The 22,894-nt window shown below is 41.1% G+C and overlaps 3 protein-coding genes across 3 annotated transcripts; all 3 read right to left on the bottom strand.

Moving 5' to 3' along the window:
- Nucleotides 1-632: 632 nt before the first annotated feature.
- On the bottom strand, nt 633-4,186 carry LOC139289990 (zinc finger protein ZFP2). Its single transcript, XM_070911675.1, has 3 exons — nt 3,607-4,186; nt 1,946-2,907; nt 633-1,532 (listed from the first exon to the last, which is right to left on the bottom strand). Exons 1-3 carry the CDS (start codon nt 4,184-4,186, stop codon nt 825-827), a joined length of 2,250 nt encoding a protein of 749 aa, XP_070767776.1. The 3' UTR covers nt 633-824.
- A 1,270-nt stretch (nt 4,187-5,456) lies between these two features.
- On the bottom strand, nt 5,457-9,439 carry znf576.2 (zinc finger protein 576, tandem duplicate 2). The gene is made up of 5 exons (XM_070911676.1): nt 9,373-9,439; nt 8,447-8,635; nt 8,228-8,343; nt 7,419-7,562; nt 5,457-7,275 (listed from the first exon to the last, which is right to left on the bottom strand). The coding sequence occupies exons 2-5, from the start codon at nt 8,589-8,591 to the stop codon at nt 6,430-6,432; spliced, it is 1,251 nt and encodes a 416-aa protein (XP_070767777.1). The 5' UTR covers nt 8,592-8,635; nt 9,373-9,439; the 3' UTR covers nt 5,457-6,429.
- A 1,598-nt stretch (nt 9,440-11,037) lies between these two features.
- Nucleotides 11,038-20,913, bottom strand: znf576.1 (zinc finger protein 576, tandem duplicate 1). The gene is made up of 13 exons (XM_070911882.1): nt 20,421-20,913; nt 19,169-19,681; nt 17,972-18,285; nt 16,265-16,444; nt 15,834-16,081; nt 15,334-15,533; nt 14,627-14,943; nt 14,278-14,380; nt 13,367-13,506; nt 12,931-13,004; nt 12,428-12,635; nt 12,129-12,327; nt 11,038-12,083 (listed from the first exon to the last, which is right to left on the bottom strand). The coding sequence occupies exons 1-13, from the start codon at nt 20,911-20,913 to the stop codon at nt 11,038-11,040; spliced, it is 4,035 nt and encodes a 1,344-aa protein (XP_070767983.1).
- Nucleotides 20,914-22,894: the final 1,981 nt, after the last annotated feature.

The raw sequence follows: 22,894 nt of genomic DNA, 5'->3' as shown, positions 1-22,894 counted from the left end.
TTATTTGTCTTAAGAAAAACATAGAAAGATACCTGCAGACTGTAAAGATACAGCAAATATAAATCACAAGGTGACAGAATGTCATAGTATTGTTCAGTACCATTATTTGCATTGATTAAATATTCAACATAGAACTAAAAGGTCAAGCCCCTACACACACAAATGTACATCATTTCAAGTTTTCAGCTGAACGCTAAGAAATCCAGTGTTTTCATTCAATGTAATACACATTAATAAACCTAAGGGTTGAATCCCCCCCCACACACACACAAAATAACATCAAAGGTAGAAATCAATAAGTTTTAATGCTGTGAGAAATCCTGCACAATATTGCATAGGCTTCATGACTATTACAGTACCACTTTGCTCTGGTAGCCCAAGCCACAAGCTTCAACCAAAATTCAAATAAAACAAATGCCATAATAAGCAAGAGCTTGGAATTTTTAACCACTGAAGAAACAAAAAGCTTTCTTTTGCTAAACCAAAAGTCACACATTTGACTGCTAGAAAGACACTGGAGTTCTTCAAGAGTCTATTCATAATAAAAGTAGAAAAAATATCATTAAAAAAAAGGTATGCTGGTAGACATACTGCTTAGACAGAAATAGTTACAGTATTGAATAGTACATCGCTCTGGCTATAGAAAAACATCTCCATATTTGGTTTGCATGGCTACAGTTACAGTACAACAGAAGGTGTGTCCTTTGCTTTTTTATTTTGCCCTCTCTGAAAATGTCTATTTCTCTATATCAGCATAAGAAGGGTGTGAAATGTCAACCTCCATCTTAATTTCTTCCTCTGTCAAGCTGACAAGATCTGGATGACTAGAAATTAGAATCAGGACCAGGAGGATGAGGCTCTTCCTTAATGTCGATTATTAGTCCAGAGGATGTCATATTAACATTGCAAGAGGAGAGATCCATGGGATCCATTTTAAACTGCCTCGCTTCAGTGTCCGTCTCTCCTCCATTTGTTGTAATAATCGCTTTGCTATCGCCATTTTTAAATTCTCGTCTTTCAGTGCTACCAGCCTCTCCTGAGATGTCAAATTCTTCTGGCTCACTTTTAATAGGAAGAGGAGGAATGTCACTCAGAGCAGGCTTAGATGAGCCAAACTTGTTAGACAAATCTAGAGGTGCTTCACATTCTGCATCCTGTTTAATCCCTGTTTTAGTCACCAAATCCAGGGCCACTTCAGGCTGGACCTGCATAGCTGGACCTGGTAGTGTCGGAGAGGCTGCAGATGGGAGTGTCAGGCCATTGGTTTGAGTTGGACAGACAGGAAGAAACAAGACCAGCTTAACACCTGGAGGAGGCTGTTTGTCGAGGGTCAGCTTCCATAAGCCATCTGGTGAACCAGAGCCAGCAGACACACCCCCCGTCACAAGTCCTGGACTACGAGAATCCTTCACTGGTGCAGTCGGGTTGTTTGAAACAGCAGCACGCTTGGTGTCTGTGTTTGTTGAGTCTGGTTTGAGTTTTTTTGTCTCGGATGAAGAGCTCTTCGAGGCCTGGCGTTTTTTGGGTGCACCCTAAAATGAGAAACACAACAAAAACATCACAGTCACTCAGTGAATTATAAAGAACACAAGAGAGACATGCCAGCATTATCAAGATGGAGACCTACTTGCTTGAGGTAGCTTTCAATTCCAGTTAGATTTCTTGAAAGTTTTTGCTTTGTCTTTTAAATTTAAAGCCAAATGTGTTTTGCTTATTGTTACTTCACTTGGATGTTTGAGCTTCACTGTGCAGAATGACTGTTTACACATTCATCTCCTGAAGGGAAAAGTGTCTCTGTGCTCACTCCGTCTGGTATTAAGTTACTCATTAAGAAAATGGCTGCCAGTAGTGTTAAGTACTATATGATTTGTATTTATACTAAATATACAAAAATATTGTTCCTTTTAAACTTATACTGTACATCACCATAAGGCCCCACACTCACCGCAGGATGGGGTGTTTGCCCACAGGTCTTAAGGTGGCTGTCATAGTTCTGCTGGTGGGGAAAGCCCAGTCCACAGCTCTGACAAAGGCAGGGTGACTTGCCGGCATGACCGCCCATGTGGGACATTAACAGCAAGGCTGACCGGAACCCCTTCCCACAATCGGCACATTTCAGCACCCTCTGGTGAGCCCCGGCATGTTTCTTCAGCTCTTCCGAAGTGTCAAATCTCTGTCCACACTCCAAACATCTGATCTCATCCCCTTTAGGCTCCTGATTGCCCCAGCAGCCCGTGTCCTTTATGTGCTGCTGGAAGTCCTCCTGACTGAGGAACTCCCTCAGACACGCCACGCAGTGAATGCGTTCGGGTTCACATTTGTGTTGGCGGTAAAGCTTTGCCAGGCGGAAGTGGCAGTGGCATCGTATACAAGTGTAAGGCAACATACCAAGATGGGAGAAGCTGTGTTTCAGGAGAGCATTCTTCTTAGTAAAGGTCTTTGTGCAGTCTATGCATTTAAAATTGCGATGGCATGTCCTCCTCCGGTGGCGCATGAGGTATTTCGGAGAGGAGAAACTGCGGTCACATGATTCGCACTTAACATTAGGCCTACATTTGTGTAACTGTACATGATATTCACACGCCTTCAGGGAAGCAAACACACGTTTGCACAGGTCACACTCGTAAAACTCATTCTCAAAGTGAGTTCTTGACAAGTGGTCTTTCAGATCTTCCTGTGACATAAAGCCCTTCAGACAGACACGACACGTGAGATGATCCATTTTGGTCTGGGCATGCGTGCGCAGGTGGACGCGGTAGTTGTATATCTGGCAGAAGCGCTTTCCACATTCAGCACAGCAGTACGGGCGGGCTCCAGTGTGCAGGTTCATGTGGTCCTGGAGCTGGAACTTGGAGGGCAGCTGGAGATCACAGACACTGCATCGCCAGTCACCTGAATGACTCGACTCTGTGGAAAAGAGAAGGAAATTCAAAATGTGCCAACTGATAACAGTCAGATCATGACTGAAGATGTAAGAGAGAGGCAGGAGAAAAACTGAAACAGATAAATTTAAGAAGTAATTAGAGATGGACTGACATATCAGCATGCATTTGGTATCACCTTATATCAGTTTTAAAAGGTGGCACTGAGCCCTAAGGCCATTTGTAACTGAAGCATAATATATCTTTAAAAACAAAAAATATACAACAAAAAAGAAAATACAATAAATACAAAAAGCTTAAATAAGGGAAATAAACAGCTGGGCACTGTAGTTTGCAGCAAACGTTATATAAACAATAGTAATAATAGTAGAGTAAATAATGCATTTGTTAGGGTCTATTTTCAGCGGTGGATTAATACACATTTGGTGTTCTGGTGTGTAATTCCAGCAGGAGGACGGTGTATGTGGGATTAAGTCAAAGTAAACTACAGTGCCCATGTTCATCTTAATGAAGGAACATGTCAGCAAGTGCAACTGTGTGGTTTCTTTGTGTGTTTTTGGTAGTTTTTGGACAGAAATTGAGGCCTATGACAAAGAGAACCAAGCTATATCAGGCTACACAGACAATACCGGTTAGCAGGATCAATTCATTGTTGGTTTTGATCTTTCCATGAGACTTGTTGACAATAATGAGAGTTATAAGAGATAAAGTGAGTGAGTCATACCATTGATTAGTCCTTCCTCATCCTCATCATCCTCATCAACCTCCTCTTCCTCATACACCTCTGAAACCTCACTGTCATCTGAGTCATCCTCCACAACCTGCTGCACCTCTTGAGCAGCGTCTCTGCCGTGAACATCTGCCCCTCTACTGTCACCCTGTTCAGGTATCAGCTGTGGGAGGCCTGCTGTTTCTGGTCCAGCAGTCGGATCATTCACTGCGGGCTCTGACAGTTCAAGAAGTGCTGTGCCTTTGACTGCTTGTTCATTTTGTGGACTTCGTGCAGGATTTAGGGGTGTACAAGGTAATGCCTCTGACAGAGGTGATGCAGAAACCACTGCGGTTTGTTCAATGTTTGACGTCTGTTTTGCTGCACCAGCTTCTCTACCATCGACTGACTGCTGGCCTCTGACCAGTAGCTTTTGTTTGTGTGTGGTTGAAAGTGCAGTGGTTGAGTGGCTGGGCGAGTCATCAGATGACGTAAGACGGCGGGGTGTTTCTCTAACCGACGTCTCCCGCGGCTGCAGAATGTCCGGAAATCCCAATTCTGTTAGCTGGATGTCGATGGTGTATTCAATGGACATGATTGTAGGCTGAGGAGTAATGAAACACAGAGAGTGGCAAGTGTTCAATGAGCATTTGATATTGACATTAACATGAATAGTTATGGGTTTAAGTTTAACACTAAATGCGTGTCTATGAATACATTTGACACAATAAAGTCTCTATTTCGCCTTACCCGTCGAGCGACTACATCTGTGCCTATTCTTCTGGGCCTTCGTTTTCCTCTTTCTTTTATTCTTTATAGAGCTTGGCAAACAACTTTCCCGTGGAAATCCACGTATGGCACACCTTAATGCACTGTTGTTCACCTCGCTCACCTGGCGGGAGGAACCGGAGGTGGCAAAGCGTGGCTTGAGAATTATTAAACAAGCTTTGGCCCTCGTTATTAGCTTTTGTATCAAGAGAGGGGCAATTCGTACGAAAAAAAACCCAAAACGTTCGTCGACATGACGTGAAAATAGAGCGATGACTAGCCGAGTAGCTAGCTAAAACACACATAACCCGATGATAAAGGGGAGTTGAAAATGGGGAAAACAAATGAAGCTCCACAAGGAGAGGAAATTCCTATGGACACTCGAGCACTCCTAGTGTCTCGGAGCGGTATTACACGACGTAACAGTTCAGCAGTAACTAAGCACATTTACAGTACTGTAAGTACTGTATTTAAGTGCATTTTGAAGTACATTAACATTACTTGGGTACTTCCTTTTTGTGCTGCTTTACACTTCTACTCCACAACAATCCAGTGGAAATATTGTAGGCCACCCTTGCTGATAAAGATTTTTCATATGAGCTTGTAAAATATACCACATTCTTAAGTAAAAGTAGTAATACTACAGTGTTACTACAAGTAAATGTCCTGCATTCAAAATCTTACTTAGGTAAAAGTACAAAAGTATTGGCATCAAAATGTACTTTTAAAGTACCAAAATGTACTCTTAATGCATAATAATCCATTTCAGATTCATATATTACTTAATTATAATTTGTGACTAATGAATGAGTTCCGTCACTTTAATGCTGGTGGAGCTAATTCTAATCACTTTACATACTGCTGGCTTAACTTATAATAATATGCCATAATTGATTAGTTGATTTATATTTTGTATTAATATTCTAAATTTGCAAAGTAACTAGGAATGAAAGAGGTCAAATAAATGTAATGGAGGAAAAAAGTACAATATTTGCCTCTGAAATGTAGACAATCACAGGTTTGTCACATAAAATACAAGACCACATTTCAGGTTGTGTTCCTGCATTAGAAGAAAGACAAAAAGACAAAAGTTATTTCTTCAGCAGCCTCCTTGGGATAGCATGTTTTATTACAGTTTTGAAGTGTCCAGACACATTGCAGTGGGGAGAGAAACAATCCAATCAGTGAATAACAGGATATACACAGTTCCTTATGGGACTCTAAGGCATTAAAGAGCCATGAGTTCCATTTAAGAAATGTCTAAGACATGAAATATTATTCTAATAAGTGAAAAAAATTAAGGAGTAAATTTTACCTTAAGACAAATCAGGATTATAGTGGATCATTTCTGCCCACATTCAAAACACTCCACATTGAATCTGGAGCACATTAGCCAAAGTAAATCTTTAGCAGAACTTAATTAACGCTATTTTAAAATTCTTCCTCCGAGACTTAATTTAGAAAGGAACATAATCAAAATATTAAGTGTAAAAAATGCAAAAATATGAACCAGAAGCTGTACATAACACATTTCTTTTGACAAACTGTCTAAACATTCAAACGTAATATCTCTACTAGGCATCTAATATGCTTCAAAATATGTACTTACTCAATCTGTTTTGAAAAAAAACGAGGGAAAAAAAACAAATAAAAAACATTTTTTTTTTAAACCACAAAGTGAGTTGAACAACTCAAGACACCAAGTAATAGATTCACACCACACGCATTTCAAGCTTAAAAAACTGAAACAAATCATTTAAAAAGTTAATCAAAACAGTTTGTTTTTACAAATAAACTATGTTGTGTGACAAAGGGAGTAATAGATGGATTTAACAACATTTGGTTAGTCAATTTAGGAGATGTGTCTGTTTGTCCAAAATTTCAACAGCTCATAATCAAAACTCAACTTTAAATCCAAAACTTGCTAAAACGTCATTCTGAAAACATTCCAAACTCACCTGACACCATCATCTAAAGCATCAGATCTCCAATGTTAAAAGAAAAAAGGGCAATTCCTGACTAAAATCTTCCAAAAAACCATACACTTTCTGCAAGGTCCCCATGTCTCAATTATCTCTTAGCACTTGGGTTTTCAGGCTTTTCCTCCGGGTGGCTTTTCTCGTGAGCTTTTAAGGTGCGCTCACGGCCAAAGCTCTTCCCGCAGGTTGGACACGCAAAGCGACCCACGGCGTGAGCGCGTGACATGTGGGCGTCCAGCTGCTCAGGACGGGCAAAGCTCTCTTCACATTCATCGCAGGGATGGGCTTTCCGTGGGGTGTGTTTCTCCTTCTTGTGAGCGCGGAGCTGAATCAAGCCGGGGAAGGCGAGGTCACATTCAGGACAGGGGTGCTGACGGGGCAGAGCAGGATCTGCTTTAGATGCCTTCTTCTCCTTTGCCGGAGCTTCACCGTCATCCTCAGGAACCTTCTTATCTTCCGTTTCTGACTTTGCTGCTGCTTTAGAAGGACGGCCACGCTTTGCTCCACCTGCTTTCCCTTTTTCCTCTGCTGGAGGTACTGCTGACTCCGATGTGCTGCTGGCCTTCACCGCCTCCTCAGGCGCTTCTGCCTCATCCTTCTTTTTCCGCTTTCCCTTTTTCTCAGCAACCGCCGGTTCATCGGTTTTGGAAGGCCGTCCGCGCTTCTTTACGGATGAAGCACTGCCGTTGCATTGCTGACCTTCAGGGTACTTCTCCTGGTGTGCTACCAGCTCTGATTCTGTTTCAAAGCCCTGACCACACTTCTTACAGCGGTGGGTTTTCGTAGGGTCCTCCGGCTGTTCTGCCGTCTCTACGTCTGGGCGGGGATGCTGGGTCAGGCGATGAGTACGCAGCAGTCCAGCACTCCGGAAGGTTTCATTGCAATCTTTACATACCAACTGCTTCTCTGGACACACCTGTCTTCTATGGGCTGTGAGCTAAGTAAAAAGACAGAAACATTTAGTATAAACTAGATTGTAATATTCACCTGGGCATTCATTTTGTTATCTATTTTTTAATACTGCCAGTGACAATTGTTTCCAAACATTTCTCTATAAAAATGCTTTAACATTATACTCACTTCAGAGAACGTTTTAAAGCTCTCCTTGCAGTGAACACATTTGAAGGGCTTGTCGTCCTTGCTGTGTGTTGGCTGGTGCTGTGTCAGTTCCTCAGATGACAGAAATGTGCGGTCACACACATAGCACGTGAACAATGTGTTTCCCTGTGAAAAAATAATAAAGATAGTTAAATTAAAACAATTTAAGACCGAGAACTGCTTGTTATATTTAAATGTTAAACCCAAGTTTATCAGACCGTCTTGGCTTACTGACAACTAACACAGTACCAATGTGTTAAATATCTATGCTGTATATGCAGTGTGCATTCTCTTGAATACATTCAAGCAACATCAGGCTCAATATATATTTTATGAAATATAAATCTCAATTTCACAAAACAACATACTCAAACATAAGCTATAACAAGTGAATGCACTTGGGCGCTTTGTGACCATTTTTCTTGCATTGCAATGCCATTAACTTTACGGCAATATATAAGGACAAAAGATTACAGAATATGACAGATTGTACCTTTAAACTAGTGTGGGCAAATGACCAAAAAAGGGTCCCTAAAGCATAAGAAACCTGCTTCGTTAACTAGCCGAGTACTTTCAAGCACAGAAAATTAGGGGAGAAAAAGGAACAGGCACTGAAACATGAAGATCAGACAACTCTGTGTCAGGATTTAGGGATGAGAACAGATTGTTCTTATGAAAACCTGTCAAAAACACGAAGTAAAAGTATATATAAGAGCAATATGACCATGACAAAATTTGTGACTGACACACCATTTCTAGTGAATTGAATGAACTGATACTGTGAAGCTTACTTGCTGAAGCTGTTGCTTATACTCTTCCCGGTGGCTCTTCTTCATATGCCTTTCCTTGGCTTTGGCACTGCAGAACGTGATGAAGCACTGGAAACACTGCAGATTTTCATGCTGGTCTGGAAGGACAGGAGGAGATTAGAGAGATCATGCAAAGACAAAATTTATCTTTCAGTTCCTTTCAGCAAAATGAGTTAAAGTTGTGGCCATTGTACCACTTACATGATTGAACAGAGGGTGCAGGAGGTCCATTTAAAGTGATGGGTTTGTATGGTTCTGCTGGCTTTTCAGGGGAAGCTTCTGGAGGTGGATCTGGCAATCCCCGTCCCATCACTATCTCCTCTATATTCAAAATCTCCGAGTCCATCCTGGTATACTGGGTGGTCTCAACAGGCACTCACAACAGCTTTCCTAAATTCAATTAAAGAACAAAACAGAAACAAAGAGATCATGAAAGTCATGTTACATATCTCGTGAAAATAACAGTTTGGTGAACAGCGGGAACATAACACTGTTAGAGTCCCATTGATATCGTTAACTACGTTAAGAATAATGTATATTCAACAGATGACAACATACAAATACTTTTCCTTACTAGCTAGTTAAGCTGAGGTAACTGTATAACAAATTTGGTCTTAGACACCACGACGTACAAATCCTACGGGTTGTTTCACTTTTAGTCCTGTTTCCCCACAGGATTCACTGAAGTTTCAGCTCATCTTAGCTAACGTAACATTACTGCCTTTAAGGCCGCTAGCTAAGCTAACTAGCTCCATGCAAGCCTACGAGCATATGGCCTTCAGTTAGCTTATTAAAATGCCTTAACTGGTCTATCTGGTAAACGAACACTTTGCGGAAAAGGCAACTACTTTAGTGTAATGTCTGTGCACGTAGCTTACGTTAATCATTAAGCACCAGGCTACCGAGCGGGCTAACGCTAGCTAGCTAGCTACTGGTTAGCGCTAACAACACTGGCTGCCATTCAAAGAAGATCGAAGACTTTTCGTGCCTTTTCACACATCAAGTTTTAACTCATTGTTTGGCGCTTGCACGCGTCTGCTATACGTCAATATGTTGTAAGTCAATATCTATACCTGTAGTAAACGATTTAAATAACACACATACAAGTGAGTAGACGTTTACGTTACCTCTAACCGCTCTTTGAAGGTAGTTTGACTGAGAGAGTTGACCCTAGAGAAGCACAACGGATAGATCGGACACTTCCTGGTGTATGGTTGTGATAGCCGTTGGTACAACTAAGATGGCTGCCGGAGAGCCTTCGGTACTATGTTGTTATTGATAATGTTTAGACAAAATATTCAAATATCAAATATAGATCAGCCAGGTTGTTCAGTCGCAGACACAGAGCAGCACTTAGCATCGCAATGAGTGCAGGAAGAAACACAAACCTTTCACGGAAACAAAGCACATGACTTCAACAGTTCTACAGCATAATAGCACTATAATGAACTATGCTGTTTCAAAATGTTTCAACACCTGTTAGTATACTGTATTAACTCATAAAATAAGCTAACACACAACAACAAAAATAACAACAGGACAGCTAGCGTTATACCTTTATGAACATGGATTTTAACTAAACTGCTTTTCTATTCCGTCTGAATCTGTGGTTGATCTCCGTCACGTGACCCAAAACAACTTATTGAAAAGTACTCATTGTCATTTTCATTCACTGTACTGTAATTGTTTCGTTTACCCGCCCCTCACATACAGTGCCATACAGCCCTTTACATTAAACCTTAGACTGCCTGTTTACCACCCACACATAAACAAGCTTAAACACAGGTATAAGTTAGTACAACCAACACCTTTAAAACTTGTGGCCTATTTTACAAAAACGTGCTAATATTTTGAATTTATTGTCTTACCTCCATGCACTTTTTACACTGTCTGTTGTACAATGCTTTGTATAATTATATCTGTAGTGTTTATTAGCTTATACCCCTGTATTATAACATATATATATATATATATTCAATTTGCTGATCCTAGTGACTCTGCACTTTCCGTTTGGGATGAATAAATCTCTTTTTCGTTGAAGACATTTTGACATGTCACAGTAGGAAAACACGGGTGTAAATAATAAAAGTAATCATGGCAGAATTCAATTTAGCTGCTTCAGTTTCAGGGTCTTGCTTTACTGTGCATGCTGGCTCCCTGTCTTGACTTACTGGGACACTTGAACAGAACAGAGCCATCGTTAATGTTATTCGTAACAGCTGTGTTTTCCTACTGTGACAAGTCAAAATGTCTGCAGTCAAAAAGGTGTATTGTGCAAATATTAGTTGGCAGTCTTCGAAAAAAAAAAAAAATCAACAATGCATGCATTTTTTCATCTGTCTTTTATTGTCTTCTGAAATTCAAATAAATAATGTTTAAATTCATCGAGCCAAAAACAAGATCATCATAGAATGTAAATGAGGTCAGGTAAATAAATAGTAAAAAACAATATGGTAACTGCAATGTCAAAATCATATTTTACACTTCTTTTGCAGCACAGTGTATGGCTATGAGTAATTTTTACATTTTCCTTCTGAAGGCAAATTCATTTTTACACTTGCTCAATGACATAATAAGCCACATCACAAAGCATTTGTTTTTTAAACTGCAGCACAATAATCCTACAAAAGAATGACACTGCCAGCCAGTGAAAGGCATCATGGAAAAGTTGTAAGGACAGAGGAGATAATACCATTTTTTGATTAGCTGGGTTTACATACACCAAGAGCACAGTTACATTCTAAACCAGAAACCAAATGTTGAAAAATAAAGGGTAACGTCTGTTGTGGACACTACTCTTTTCCAAAACTACTTTGATTATGGAAATTTAAAAAGCAGTTGTGGTTGCGTGAGATACAAAGAAAGACACAGCACTTAAGGCATAGCACTCGAGATGTTCTCTGACAGTCCCCAAAACGACACCTGCCCCCCTCTCCCTCTCTAAGCTGCTCGGGCCAGTGGCCTGAACCATCGTACCGTGTGGCTGCATCTGGCAGAGGACTTTCCTCCACCAGACTAGGATTGGGGGTTTCATTTGATGCTTGAGGGTTCTCTGTGGGGGGTTGAGGGGGAACTGAGTCCTGGGTATCAGAGCCGCTGGAGAGGATCAAAGCCTTGGACACCTCCAATCTGAAGGCCATGAGAGTCAAAGGTGCAGATGCTGCCCTGTGATCCTGTCTGTATAGGAGCCAGGAGTTGACCAAAGCCAGATCTGTTAGGTACCAGAGCACCGCTTGAGGCCAGCAGGTTGGGGCTGAGGCAGTGAGAGGGATAGAGTAAAGATTTAGCAGATCTCTGTTGAGATGAGCCGATATCTGGGCCTTCTCAAAGTTGTCAATGAGTGAAGTCATGTTCCTCTGGCAATTTCCCGCAGTAGAAAGTATAAAGCCACAGTGCGATCTGCGTAACATCAGCTTCCCATTTGAGCTCACAAACTCATCTCCGATCTGTCCTCGGGCTCCTCCCACCCTGCCTGCACCATGAACTCCAGCAACTAACAGACGCTCTAGCATAGCAGGGGTGGAGAGTTCCTGTTTGCAAAGAAACACCATACTACCTTTTGGGACCATTTTTTCTACAGCATCTTCTTTGTCAGACAGACCCAATTTAAGATCCACATGTAAGAGCAAACCGCCAAATCCAATTAACGTAGTACAGTGAAGAGACAGATTCTTATTGTGCATCTTCCCAGTCAAGGGAAGTGGATATTGGTCAACTGCATAATCACCATCTCGTCTCAGTGACTGGCACCCTGCTTTGAAACGGCACAATAATGGCTGAGTCTTCCACAGGGGATCAATCTGCGTTTTTAAACTGTTCATGTCATTTACTGTATCATCTTTCTTCTGCCCGTCACTACACTGATACATTTCAATTTGCCTGCATGAGAGATTATTACCTTGCTGTACATTTTGAAAGTCACTATCATGTCTTCCTTCCCAAACACTACTGTTGCCTGGATCCTTCGCAGGAGAAGCAAGCTTCAACATGCGAGACAGCTCGAGGAAACGGGAAAGTGGCATTGCTTCAGCAATCAAGGGCACCATAGTCAGGTTCTCCCAGTAGAGCCTTGGACTGGGAAACTGAAAAATAGCAAGAGACCAAATAAACTTTTAGTGGTTGTGCTTCTAATTAACAGAGCCAAGTAAACACTCACAAAAAGGGTCACGATGGAGCACAAACCTTTAAAGTTCCCATTGCAATGTGGATCCCAACAAATTGTGCAACCTCTCTGACTGTGGCAGGGTTGGGCATGTTGGACAGTTTATTTGTGCAATTGGCAATTTCTATCCAAGTATCCCAACCAAAATACTTGGAGAAGTAATCAATGGGTTCTCTGTTCCTGTTTTCCTCTCTTGGTGTTTGGAGCTGGCTAGTTGAAGTTGGCAAACTAAGGGAGAAAAACAAAAAAACATCAGATGAGTGAGCACCACATACAAGAGAAAAACTATTACCATGTTTGCATTGAATACCTTCTTTTAATTGTCCCATTTAATAACATTTTAACTTTTAATACATTTTAGCAGTGTTCTGTGAAGGTTTGAAGACTAAAAAAATGAAGATGTACTGTACTTTTGAGAAATTTCAACTGGCTGTTGTGCGCTGTTCGTTTGGTTCTTGTAGAAATAGGCCATTATTTCTGCTTCCGTGTCAAGCTGAGGTTCAGACAATTCAAAACCACCCACGTCCCCTTCATCAGAACTCTGGAGGAGAAAGTCCCGGAGGTCTGGTGGATGCTGCCACTCAGCATCTGCTTCAGCTGAAAGATCAATTATTATAGACAGACGAGTCATTTAAAGTATGATGAACATTTTAAATAAATAGCTTAAGGACATTAATCAAGCAGTTACAAGTACAGGTCATTTTAAAATAGAAAACAAACCTTGTCCATCGGCAAAGTCACTGACCCTTGGTTCTGACAATAGTCCTCTCACTCTCAGTTCCTGGTAGTCTGGGGCAGAATGGCTCCCTTCATCTGTTGTTAAAAGATCGAAAATTAAACTAGAGGTCTTCCTATAATGTTTGGTAAAAGGGGAATATCACTGGAAAAGGCAATGACTCACTTAAATCACTATCTATTATTTGATGTTCTGTCTGCTGGGCATCAATGGATGCCCCCACGGTTAAATTCCCACTGTTGGTCTGAGCAGCTTCTAGTAGAACCTCCCTCTCCTCCTCCTTCACTGGGTAGAAGATACACTGGTTGGTGTTGAACTCAGGGGTGACGCGACAGTCTCTTGTTGTCTCCCCACTCTCTGTTACTGAAAGCAAAAATTCAAAAACATCCATCTCTGAAAAGTCCTCAAAGGCTTACACACTGTCAATGCAGTGCACAAAGTGGATTTACCAGCACATAGGCTTATTTAACCATCACCTTTCAAAGCTAGAGCTAGGAGGCGATTAGCTTATCTTAGTATAAAGACAAAGCAATAGTTCAAAAATACACCAACACCTCTAAAGCTCACTAATTAACACACACATTTGATTAAATTGTTAAAAATCGATTCATTTGTGGTTTCAAAAGGGATATGTTTTTTCATTTTATCTATCTGCCTGGTACTTGTTTGCAGCAAGTTTGTTGTTGCCTGGCAACCTTACTGAGATAACAAGACTCGGGAATCCACTGCACTCAACCTCTAAAACCTAACATTACTATTTTTACATTCCTGTTTGTGTACAGAGTAAACAAATGAGATACAGTGAGTTAGTAAGTAAGCTTTAGGTGTTTGAAGGCGTATTTTTGAACTTTAGGAAGAGTCAAGCTAGCTGTTTACCCCTGCTTCCCCTACTTGCCCAGGCAATGGAGCTGGAAAATAGCTAATAGCAAAATCTGGTACATCTCTTCTCTTTGTATGAGATTAATGTTTTTTGATTAATGTCTTCATGCTAAGCTAAGCTAATTGCCTCCTGGTTATAGCTCCAAACCTAATGCACAGACATGTGAGTGGTACTGACCTTCTTATCTAACTCTCAAAAAGAAATCAAATAATCATATTTCCCAAGACGTACCTACTGTGTAGCCTAATACCTACATGGACTGGAGGTGTTTTCAATGTTGACTGGCTCCACATTCCATCGTATGTGTCTGCTGCCCTGTGTGGCCTGAACCTCATTCAGCATGAGGCTGCTCTCTTCCTTCACCAAAACAGTCCTGATATCACGATGGTGCTGTGGCTGCACACTCTGTCTATTTTGACATATGAGTGCAACCAGTGGTGGATTTGAGATATTTTCTTCAACCTTGATTTCCTGGCTCCCAAGGACTTGTACTTCATTCTCAGCAATGCTGTCCAACCCCTGGAACTAACACAAATGTAAGTTTGCAATGTTGACTTCACCACCACACACCACAATAATTTGTTGGTACAATTAGCATCTCACCTGTCTTTGATTGTTCCTCGCTGTCATCGGGCACAACTCCTTGTCAGCTGTTGCTCTCTGTCTGGAAGTGAGGAACTTCTCAAGTATGATGCCTGGAGACTGGTCCCTGTCGTGTTCCTCTCCTCCACACAGTCCTCTTTCATTCATTACCTCCTCAACACTAGTGGTAACCGACTCCAGCTCAAACACAACTTGCTCTTCAGGAGATTCCTCTAATGTAGAGGGCATGGAAGGCAAAGATGTGGCAGGGTCAGCAGATTTGTTGGTCTCAAATTCAGGACTGGTCTCTGGCTTTGAAATCTTTGTGTCTGTCTCACCTTCATCATTCATTTCTGAATCAGAGGTGATGGGTTTTTCATAAACTACCTGACATTCATCCTGTTCTTTCTCTGATTCTGTTCCTCCAACAGTATCTCCAACTGAAACTCTCTTTGATATCACATCTTTTTTTAGACGTACTGTTCCTCTTCTCCTTCCCTTTGTAGCATTCCTCACAGCAACTCCTTTCCCTCCTTCTTTTTTCTTATGGACTAACGTTTCTTCCTCCTCTTCTTTGATCTCTACTTGATAAGTGGAGCATGACACAGTCTGCAAAGTTAGACATTTTTCACTTGTTTCATTACCAACTTGACCAGTAAGTTTGTCAGTGCTTACACTCTCAGAATTGCAGGTTCCATTTGATTCATTTTGGGGAACAGTATCTTCACAAGAAGCTGGATCATCTCTCTCATTCTGCTCCCCAACAGTGATTAAATCTACCTCCAGAAGTAAATCCTCCTTAATGTCTTCATCCGTAATACCCTGAACTTCAGATTCTGAGCTGGGATTCTTCTGGGTACCTTCTCGCTTGTCCTCATCTGATGCCAAAGACTCTCCTATCTCTGAACTCCTTGTCTGAGCAGAGGTGCTTAAAGGGGATTCAGATGTGAAATTTGGAGGGGTAACACTGTTTTGAACATCTGGAGAGGTTTGTGATTGATCTGCTGTTCCTGTTTTACTTCCATCCTTATCTTCATAGGTACTAATTTCAACATCTGGAGGAGGAACAGGTAAAGATGGGGATGGAATCAAAGCTGGAAAAGAGACACTTCGCTCCCTGTCTTCTAATGCCATCTCTCCCATCTCAGGCTCAGTATCCCAGTCTGTAGTAGCATTCATCACCCCAACAACCTTATCATGCTGTTTTGGAAGCTGGTAAAGATCCAACCTGGAGACGCCTTCAAAGATATTCCCATTGGTGTAAGTGAGACCAGGACTCTCTACGATATGCACCATCATCTTGTGCTTCTGAAGAGACGAGACTTCACTAAATCTCTCACCACAGTCCTTACACTCTAAGGCACGCTTGGAATAAGAAGAAGTTATCACTCCTTCTGTCTCCACTTTCAAGGAGGCTTTACGTTTTCTGGTTGTCTTTGGCTTTGTGGGCAGCGTCTCAGGTGATTGACGGGAAACCTGTAGCGAGGACAACAATGAAAGAGCTTTCTGGTTCTTTTTGGGTCTTCCTCCTTTTTTCTTACCTTCTGCTGTGAGATTATTTGTAGACACACTAGCTGGATGTTTGAGTTTGTTGTCTTTACTCTGTTGGGACATTGTTTGGGACTCAAGAGGTAAAGCCTCCTGTGTCTGGCCGGATGCCTTTGAAGGGTCTAACTTGTAAACTTTCAGCTGGGGCTGTTTATGACCTTTCAGTAGAAGTAAAGCATCTTGTGTTATGTGTGGGCCAGGTATGTCTGCTGAAGCTGCGCTTGTTTTTGTATTGACTTTTTCCTCTCTCGCCAGGTTTTTCTTTCGCTTCCCATCTTTTGCATTATTGGGCTGATCTTTTCGCATTATTTTTGCTTGTTTTTTCTTTTTGAATACAGGTGAGGCTGCAGTTTTGTGTTCACTTATATGCGTAACACCTTCCTTGGTCACTTCTTTTTGCTTTTTAATTTTATTTTTTCTTGTATCCTCTTTGATTTGTTGCACTTGTGGGTCCTGGGTTGATGAAGGTGATTTTATTTCAGCTGCAGATACCAAATGTCCAGCTTTCTTGTCCTTTTTTCCCTTTCTTCCCTTCTTCTGCAATGGTACTTTTTTTTCTGAGAGATTTGTTGTTGGTGTTTTACGTCTTATCACATCTTCCTGCATTGGTTGATGCTGCTGTGATGGCTTCTTCTGTTTCTTGTTTTTCTTCTCTTTGCTTTGTGGACCAAATTTAACAACAAGATGAGACCTTTTTGTTCTTCGTCGTTTGGCAGGTTGGGCATCCATTTTTAAATCATCCTTGTGTATTGATCCAACCAGTTCTTGCATATACCCTTGAAAAATAAACGCCCTGGCTGGCTTTCTTTTCCGCACTTTCACCAATTCTTGAGCTGACATTACATTTACAGGTAACTCTGGGATCTGTGGCACCTGCTTGGCATCTAATTGTGATGGAACCTCTTCTTTAGCAGATGGGTCCTCTACTTCAGAAAGGTTCTCCACCGGCTCCTGACCCTCCTTGCTATCTACCAGCAATTTCTCAGATGGCTCTTGTTCAGCCTTTTCCTGCGTCTCTTGTTGTGCGACTCCATCCATCACAGGGTGGTCCTGATCTAGACTTAATGTTTGCATCTGTGAATCAACTTCTTCTTTGGGATTAGTTTCAGATTCATGTGGAGTTTGTGTTGGTGAGGGCAAAAAAGGGCAAGAAGGAAGTTCCTGTTGCTCTCTTTGTAAAGGTGTCAGCTCCAACTCAACTGTATGAATAAGTGGTGGGACTGGCAGGCTGGTCTCCTGCTCATCTATTGCGGTCTGATCTGGAGTCTGATCAGGAGGCTTCTCCAGTTCAGTTGTTGATACCAGAGAAGAGGACAGGATTTCATTTTGTGGCACAGTTTGGGATTGTTCCAACTCCACAGTTGGTATCAAGGCGGGGGTGAGTTCTAATATGACTGTTTGCTCAAGGTTTTGTTTTAGGACAATTACCTCATTCTGACAAACCATTTGATCCATAGGATCAGAATGAATTACACTAATATGTGGATGTTGAAGGATGTTATGCATCACCTCTCCCACTGGTCTCTCTGTTTCTTCAGTCTGAACGAGTGTTAGCTCTATATTTTCACCTGCTGCTATATGGGAACCTAGTTCTGAGAAAGTGGGGTTTTCCAGCTGTCCATCTGGCGTAATAGGTTCCAGTATAATTGTTTGCTCCATTGAATCACATGGGTTGTTTGAAGGGTCCAATTCAACTGTCGTAGATTCTGTCTGTTTCAGTCCCATAAAATCTATTTGCGGTGGATTGAGATCCAAATTCACTGGTTCTGACAGTTGTGATATCTGCTGCACTTCCAGTGGTGGGGCATTGGGTGGCACCTGCCCCAATATGACAACTTGGTTCACTTTCTGCACATTTCCCAAAGATTCAATAAGTCTGCGAATCTGCTCTGTGTCAATATTGGCATCAACTTTTTGCAGAGGTCCATTGGGCTCCACCTGTAGTAGTGCTGGTTGGCAAATAGATATTGGAGTTATGATGGGTGTACTTTGTTTAACTAGCAGCCCAGCTTGGAGGGCATTACTGGCTGCAGCAGGCAACACACTGTGCTTAGTTTTTATGTGATGTAGCCTTGTCTTGGTACTCTTGAAAGTGGCCTTGCATACAGAACAAGGATACTTGGTAGAAGCACCTAAAGATAATAAAGGAAGAAAGTTGTGATGCATTGTGGTATATATCCTGTAACCTAGACATGGTTTGTTTTCTAGAATTTTATCATTGTTAGGGATGCACCAATACAGAATTTCAGGGCAGATAATGATAACTGATAATTAAATATATTTGTTGTGGCCAACACATACAATAACCAATAATATTTATCTTACAAAGGCAAAAATGTGAAGAGGGCAATAATTTTATATTTTTAGATTGACATTTTTCAAATACACCAATATTTAGAGAGCCTTCGCCATCCCTAGAATAAAGAATATCATAATTTACTGTAAACTTGTTTAAATAACCTTTTTTTATATGTACACTAATTAATAACCAGACCTTATCTCCTGTTTGACAGCTATGTATAGGCTACAAAACCATTAAATAACTGCGTCCGCAGTCATGCTTTGCATTATTGGACGTAATTATTGGCTGAAATTCTACAATCATAACAAAATTTTAATTTTCTTACTTATCAGCCAATAATATATCAGCCCCTGATATGTCATGCATCCCTAATATTTTTTTTATTTATTCTAATCCATTTTGGATCAGAAAATGGTACTAAAACTGAGAGTCTACAGCCATGCTAGCAGCTCTATGAGGCTGTACATAGGCACAGCGGTGCTTTAAACTATGTGCTAGAGTCAGTCTTAGTTTGTCTGTCTTAGTTTAGCATGGGAATGTCATTGGTAGTATTTAGTCATGAACCAAAGTATTGAACAAATAAAAAATTTGACCAGATGATGGCGCTACACGATAAGTTAAGGGATCAACAACGTGGTTACAATTCATCCTGAGGGGGACATGAATGTCTGTGTCAAATGATAAGACATCCGTTACATGGAAATTTTTCTTACCATCGTCTCTCTTCAGTTGTCCTTTAGCTGTGGTGTCTCCTCCATCTCCTTCAGCTCCCTCTGGTAAGTGTGACACCATATGTTTCTGCAGCGCTTTGGACATGGTGAACCTCTTTCCACAGTCCTTGCAAACATACGGCCTCTCTCCAGTGTGTGTGCGGCGATGATACTTCAGCAATGTCATGGTTTTGCAAGGTTTGCCACAGTCAGTGCAGGCATAACCGTCCAGGCCAAAATGAATTTTTTTATGAAGGGTGAGCTCTGATGACTTGTTGAAGGCCTGGCCACAGATTGGACACTTGAAGGGTTTCTTCTCTGTGTGGGCTTTCTGGTGGACCATGAGCTCTGTGGAGTTTGTGAAGTGGCGGTCACAAACGTAACAGGCGAATAGGGCATTCCTCAGTATGCATTGTTCATATTCTGCTGGGTGGCTCAGCTTCAGATGACGCTCTTTGCTCTTGTGATCACTGAAGATTATGTGGCACTCAATGCATTGCAGGGAAAGCTGAGAGGCTAGACGAAAACAGGGCAAGAGGGGGAAAAAGTTTACATGTAACATACATTATTAAGTATTCATAGACAGTATATAGGCTTGCAAAAAGAAAAATGTGGCTCTGGAGGGTAAATATAGTGGCTCAAGAAACAGAAAGGCATCTTAATATACCCTTCCTGTTCTACAAATTCCCCTTACCAGCAAGATAATACTGCATCCATTTTTTTGTCAAAATTGCATGCATTAGAGCTATCAAAGTGGGAAGAACATAGACACCTGCAGTATAGCCTGGCCAATACTGGATTATTGAGGCAGACACCGATATAAATATATGAGAGTTTAAAAAAACACAAACACACATTTTTGATGAGAATCCTTTGAATTTGTATGTACTCAGCAGGACATTTTGCCCTTGTTGGTGCTCTCTGGTGGACAAACATATATGTGCATACCAATATATCTGCAATAAGCTAATATGGGTCGGCCCAACCAAAATATTGGTCTAGCTCTAACCTGCAGTGTTTTGTTCGGCTGCTATTGAACACCAGAAACTATTAATTGTACGGGTTTATCAAACTGTATTAGTGTGGAAAAACAAAGCTTGGAAGTATTTTTTTAAAGCATACAATCTTGTAAAAGTACACTGTAAAAATGAATTCCACAATAATGTTAATTACTGAAGACATACTGAAGATAGAGTGTTGCGTAATTTAACCTAAAACAACAGTAATCAACATAGGTAAAAGGTAAAATACTCACATGTGAGAGGCATAACCAGTGGTTTGGACATGTCCATCTTCAGAGGATCGACCATTGCCTTCTTGGAAGGAACATATTTCCTACCATCACGTACACCTTTATCCTGTTTCTTTGCCTTTTGCCCATCACACCCAGGATTTGTATTTGTGTCAGGTACCGGTTCTGTGGGGGCACTTGGCTTTGAAGCAGAGTCCATCTCCATCTCTCCAGTGTTAACTGAGGGCTCAGTCAGTGGCTGAACAGCAGGCTCATTCTCCACTGCCTGTGTGACCGCCATACAAGCAGGTGTTTCTGCCGTTTGCACCCCTGTCCCATTTTCCTGCGGTGTGATTGGTGTTCCAGCCTCAGCAGTAGCAGCTGATTTATTCTCCTCCTCTTGTGCATCTGGTTCACTTTGTGCTGGCTGAGCTTCAGTCTCCGTGTCCAGTGGTTGCTCTGTGGTTGCTGTGGTCACCGGGTTTGGCCCACTGTTTGACTGGGTCGGGCTCTGCATGGCTCCCTGCCTCTTCTCAAATGCACTTGTTTATATGTTTCTATGAAACCAGGTCCCACACAGAAAAACAGAATGACTTGTTAATTACATAGGTAAGCCAACACATATATGAACACATACTGAAAATACTAACCAAACACTGCCGTTGTATCATTCAAGGTTAGTGAACTACTTTATGAAAAAAAGGAGTTGATTTTTAAAAGCAGTGAGAAGCATCTTTGTTATCTACATGGCGACAGCTGGGAGACCAGAGAATGAATGGGTTTAAAACATTTGTATTACAAAAGAAGACCGACGGACATGGAAGGCAGCCATAGTATATTTCAAATACAACACATCCATAACATATGAATAGAGTGGTATAATATGTTGATGATTGTCTTGAACAAGCCCTCCATAATAACCACAGATACACAGATTATGGTAGCACAGTTAGCTTAAATTCACTGATTTGCGGTAAAAACCGGGATGCAAACGCTAGCATTCCCGACCTGTTACGGCGCCAAACATGCTATATAATAACTCACTTTCTACGTCCCCGCACACAACACACAGTCACACACACACACACACACACACACGTATAGCTGTATGGATGCAGGAGGATGTAGATTTAAGGTTACCTGGGCTCACTCGTCCGCCCAAACATCTCCGCGTCGCTTCGCACAAAGCCAACACAGAGGAGCTGCAGACATCACGACGTCACGTCTGACAAGGGGGCCAGAGGGGGTCATGGGAGTTGTGGTTTTCCCTGATCAGTCCTCCACTCATCCAGCAGTTTGGTCCACTCTGCTAAAACTACAACACAGCCAGACTACAACGCAGCGAGTTTTATCAGTTACCATACTTTAACCTGGTTTAACACAGTTAAAAAATGTAGAGATATAATTATAAGTAAATAAACTCTGGTCAAGTCAATTTTATTACTATAGCACAAAGTTATAAATTTGCCTCAAAGGCCTTTGAAACTATTAATAATTTGGTTAAGGTCATTTTGATATATAAATTTAATAAAACACTGGACTTGAGTTAAAACACTTAAAAACAGCTCTGGTAATAGTTCATAGGTCAACAGGTCATTGTAATTCTACTTATCTACGAAATGTAGAGGCATAGTTAAAAACTTGTTAAATCAGTATCTGAGATTTCTTTTATTCTATCATCCACAAACTCTCCTTTACTTGAGTCCCAGCCATGTCTAATGAAATTTTCACGTAGAACTGAAAAATACTACTTTGGCTAAGGCTGAATATGTAACTATTGTAATTGTATTGTAAGATAGAGGAACACCAGATAACCACAGGGTTTTTACCACCATTCAGCAAAGGAAGCCCTATGTCTTGGCAACTGCAATGCAATTACTAACAGCAATTAAAGTCTTGTTGATCAAATTAAGTGACATCCTTATGGAAAAATCATCCCTGAGACAGAACTGAATAAGGTTGAATAAAGCTTACAGTAGTGTATCTCCTGGCAAAAGCAAAAACAGCCAGTTGGTGGCAATGTTGCAGCATGTGATGTAAGATCTTCATCACAGCGGTGCACCCATAGTAAAGTCCCATTATTACAGTCCCTGGAAACCTCCATACACTAAATTAAAAAATAGTCAATGGGCACACTATGCTGCACCATTAATTCTACAACTGTTCATACTTCAATATTTTTATGAACACGTCTTTTTCAAGTTTTTCATGCTTATATTTTAAACTGTGGAAAATTCTTTGTAGATGTGTGCTATGATATTTCTTACAGATATCCATAATATTTATGTCCCACCCATTACATACGGTTTTTGTAGAAACTACATTAGAATTAGAAACAGCTCAAACTGTTCAACCATGTACAAACTCATAATGATTGGATTTATAATTCATGAGATTGCATGTAAGTCTTTTGAGCTCCATTAGCTCTCACTGTATTAATAACTCGGCCATTACTTACACTACAAACTCCATTAAAAATTCAAAGTGCTGATTGTGGC

The sequence above is a fragment of the Enoplosus armatus genome, chromosome 9 (assembly GCF_043641665.1).
Source record: "Enoplosus armatus isolate fEnoArm2 chromosome 9, fEnoArm2.hap1, whole genome shotgun sequence".
In the NCBI taxonomy this organism is placed as follows: Eukaryota; Metazoa; Chordata; class Actinopteri; order Centrarchiformes; family Enoplosidae; genus Enoplosus; species Enoplosus armatus.
The sequence above is the reverse complement of the archived record's forward strand: the minus strand, read 5'-3'. Positions and strand labels throughout refer to the sequence as shown.

Bases quoted from the DNA above. Each gene is read 5' to 3' on its own strand.
- LOC139289990 (XM_070911675.1), bottom strand. From the start codon at position 4,186: ATGTCCATTGAATACACCATCGACATCCAGCTAACAGAATTGGGATTT. The intron at 2,908-3,606 runs GTATGACTCACT...TCTTTTCCACAG, and splicing joins TGAGGAAGGACTAATCAATG to AGTCGAGTCATTCAGGTGAC. The intron at 1,533-1,945 runs GTGAGTGTGGGG...TTCTCATTTTAG, and splicing joins GGCAAACACCCCATCCTGCG to GGTGCACCCAAAAAACGCCA.
- znf576.2 (XM_070911676.1), bottom strand. From the start codon at position 8,591: ATGGACTCGGAGATTTTGAATATAGAGGAGATAGTGATGGGACGGGGA. The intron at 8,344-8,446 runs GTAAGTGGTACA...CTGTCCTTCCAG, and splicing joins TGCACCCTCTGTTCAATCAT to ACCAGCATGAAAATCTGCAG. The intron at 7,276-7,418 runs GTGAGTATAATG...CTTTTTACTTAG, and splicing joins GCTTTAAAACGTTCTCTGAA to CTCACAGCCCATAGAAGACA.
- znf576.1 (XM_070911882.1), bottom strand. From the start codon at position 20,913: ATGCAGAGCCCGACCCAGTCAAACAGTGGGCCAAACCCGGTGACCACA. The intron at 19,682-20,420 runs GTGAGTATTTTA...GTTTTCGTCTAG, and splicing joins ACTGGTTATGCCTCTCACAT to CCTCTCAGCTTTCCCTGCAA. The intron at 18,286-19,168 runs GTAAGAAAAATT...TATTATCTTTAG, and splicing joins ACAACTGAAGAGAGACGATG to GTGCTTCTACCAAGTATCCT.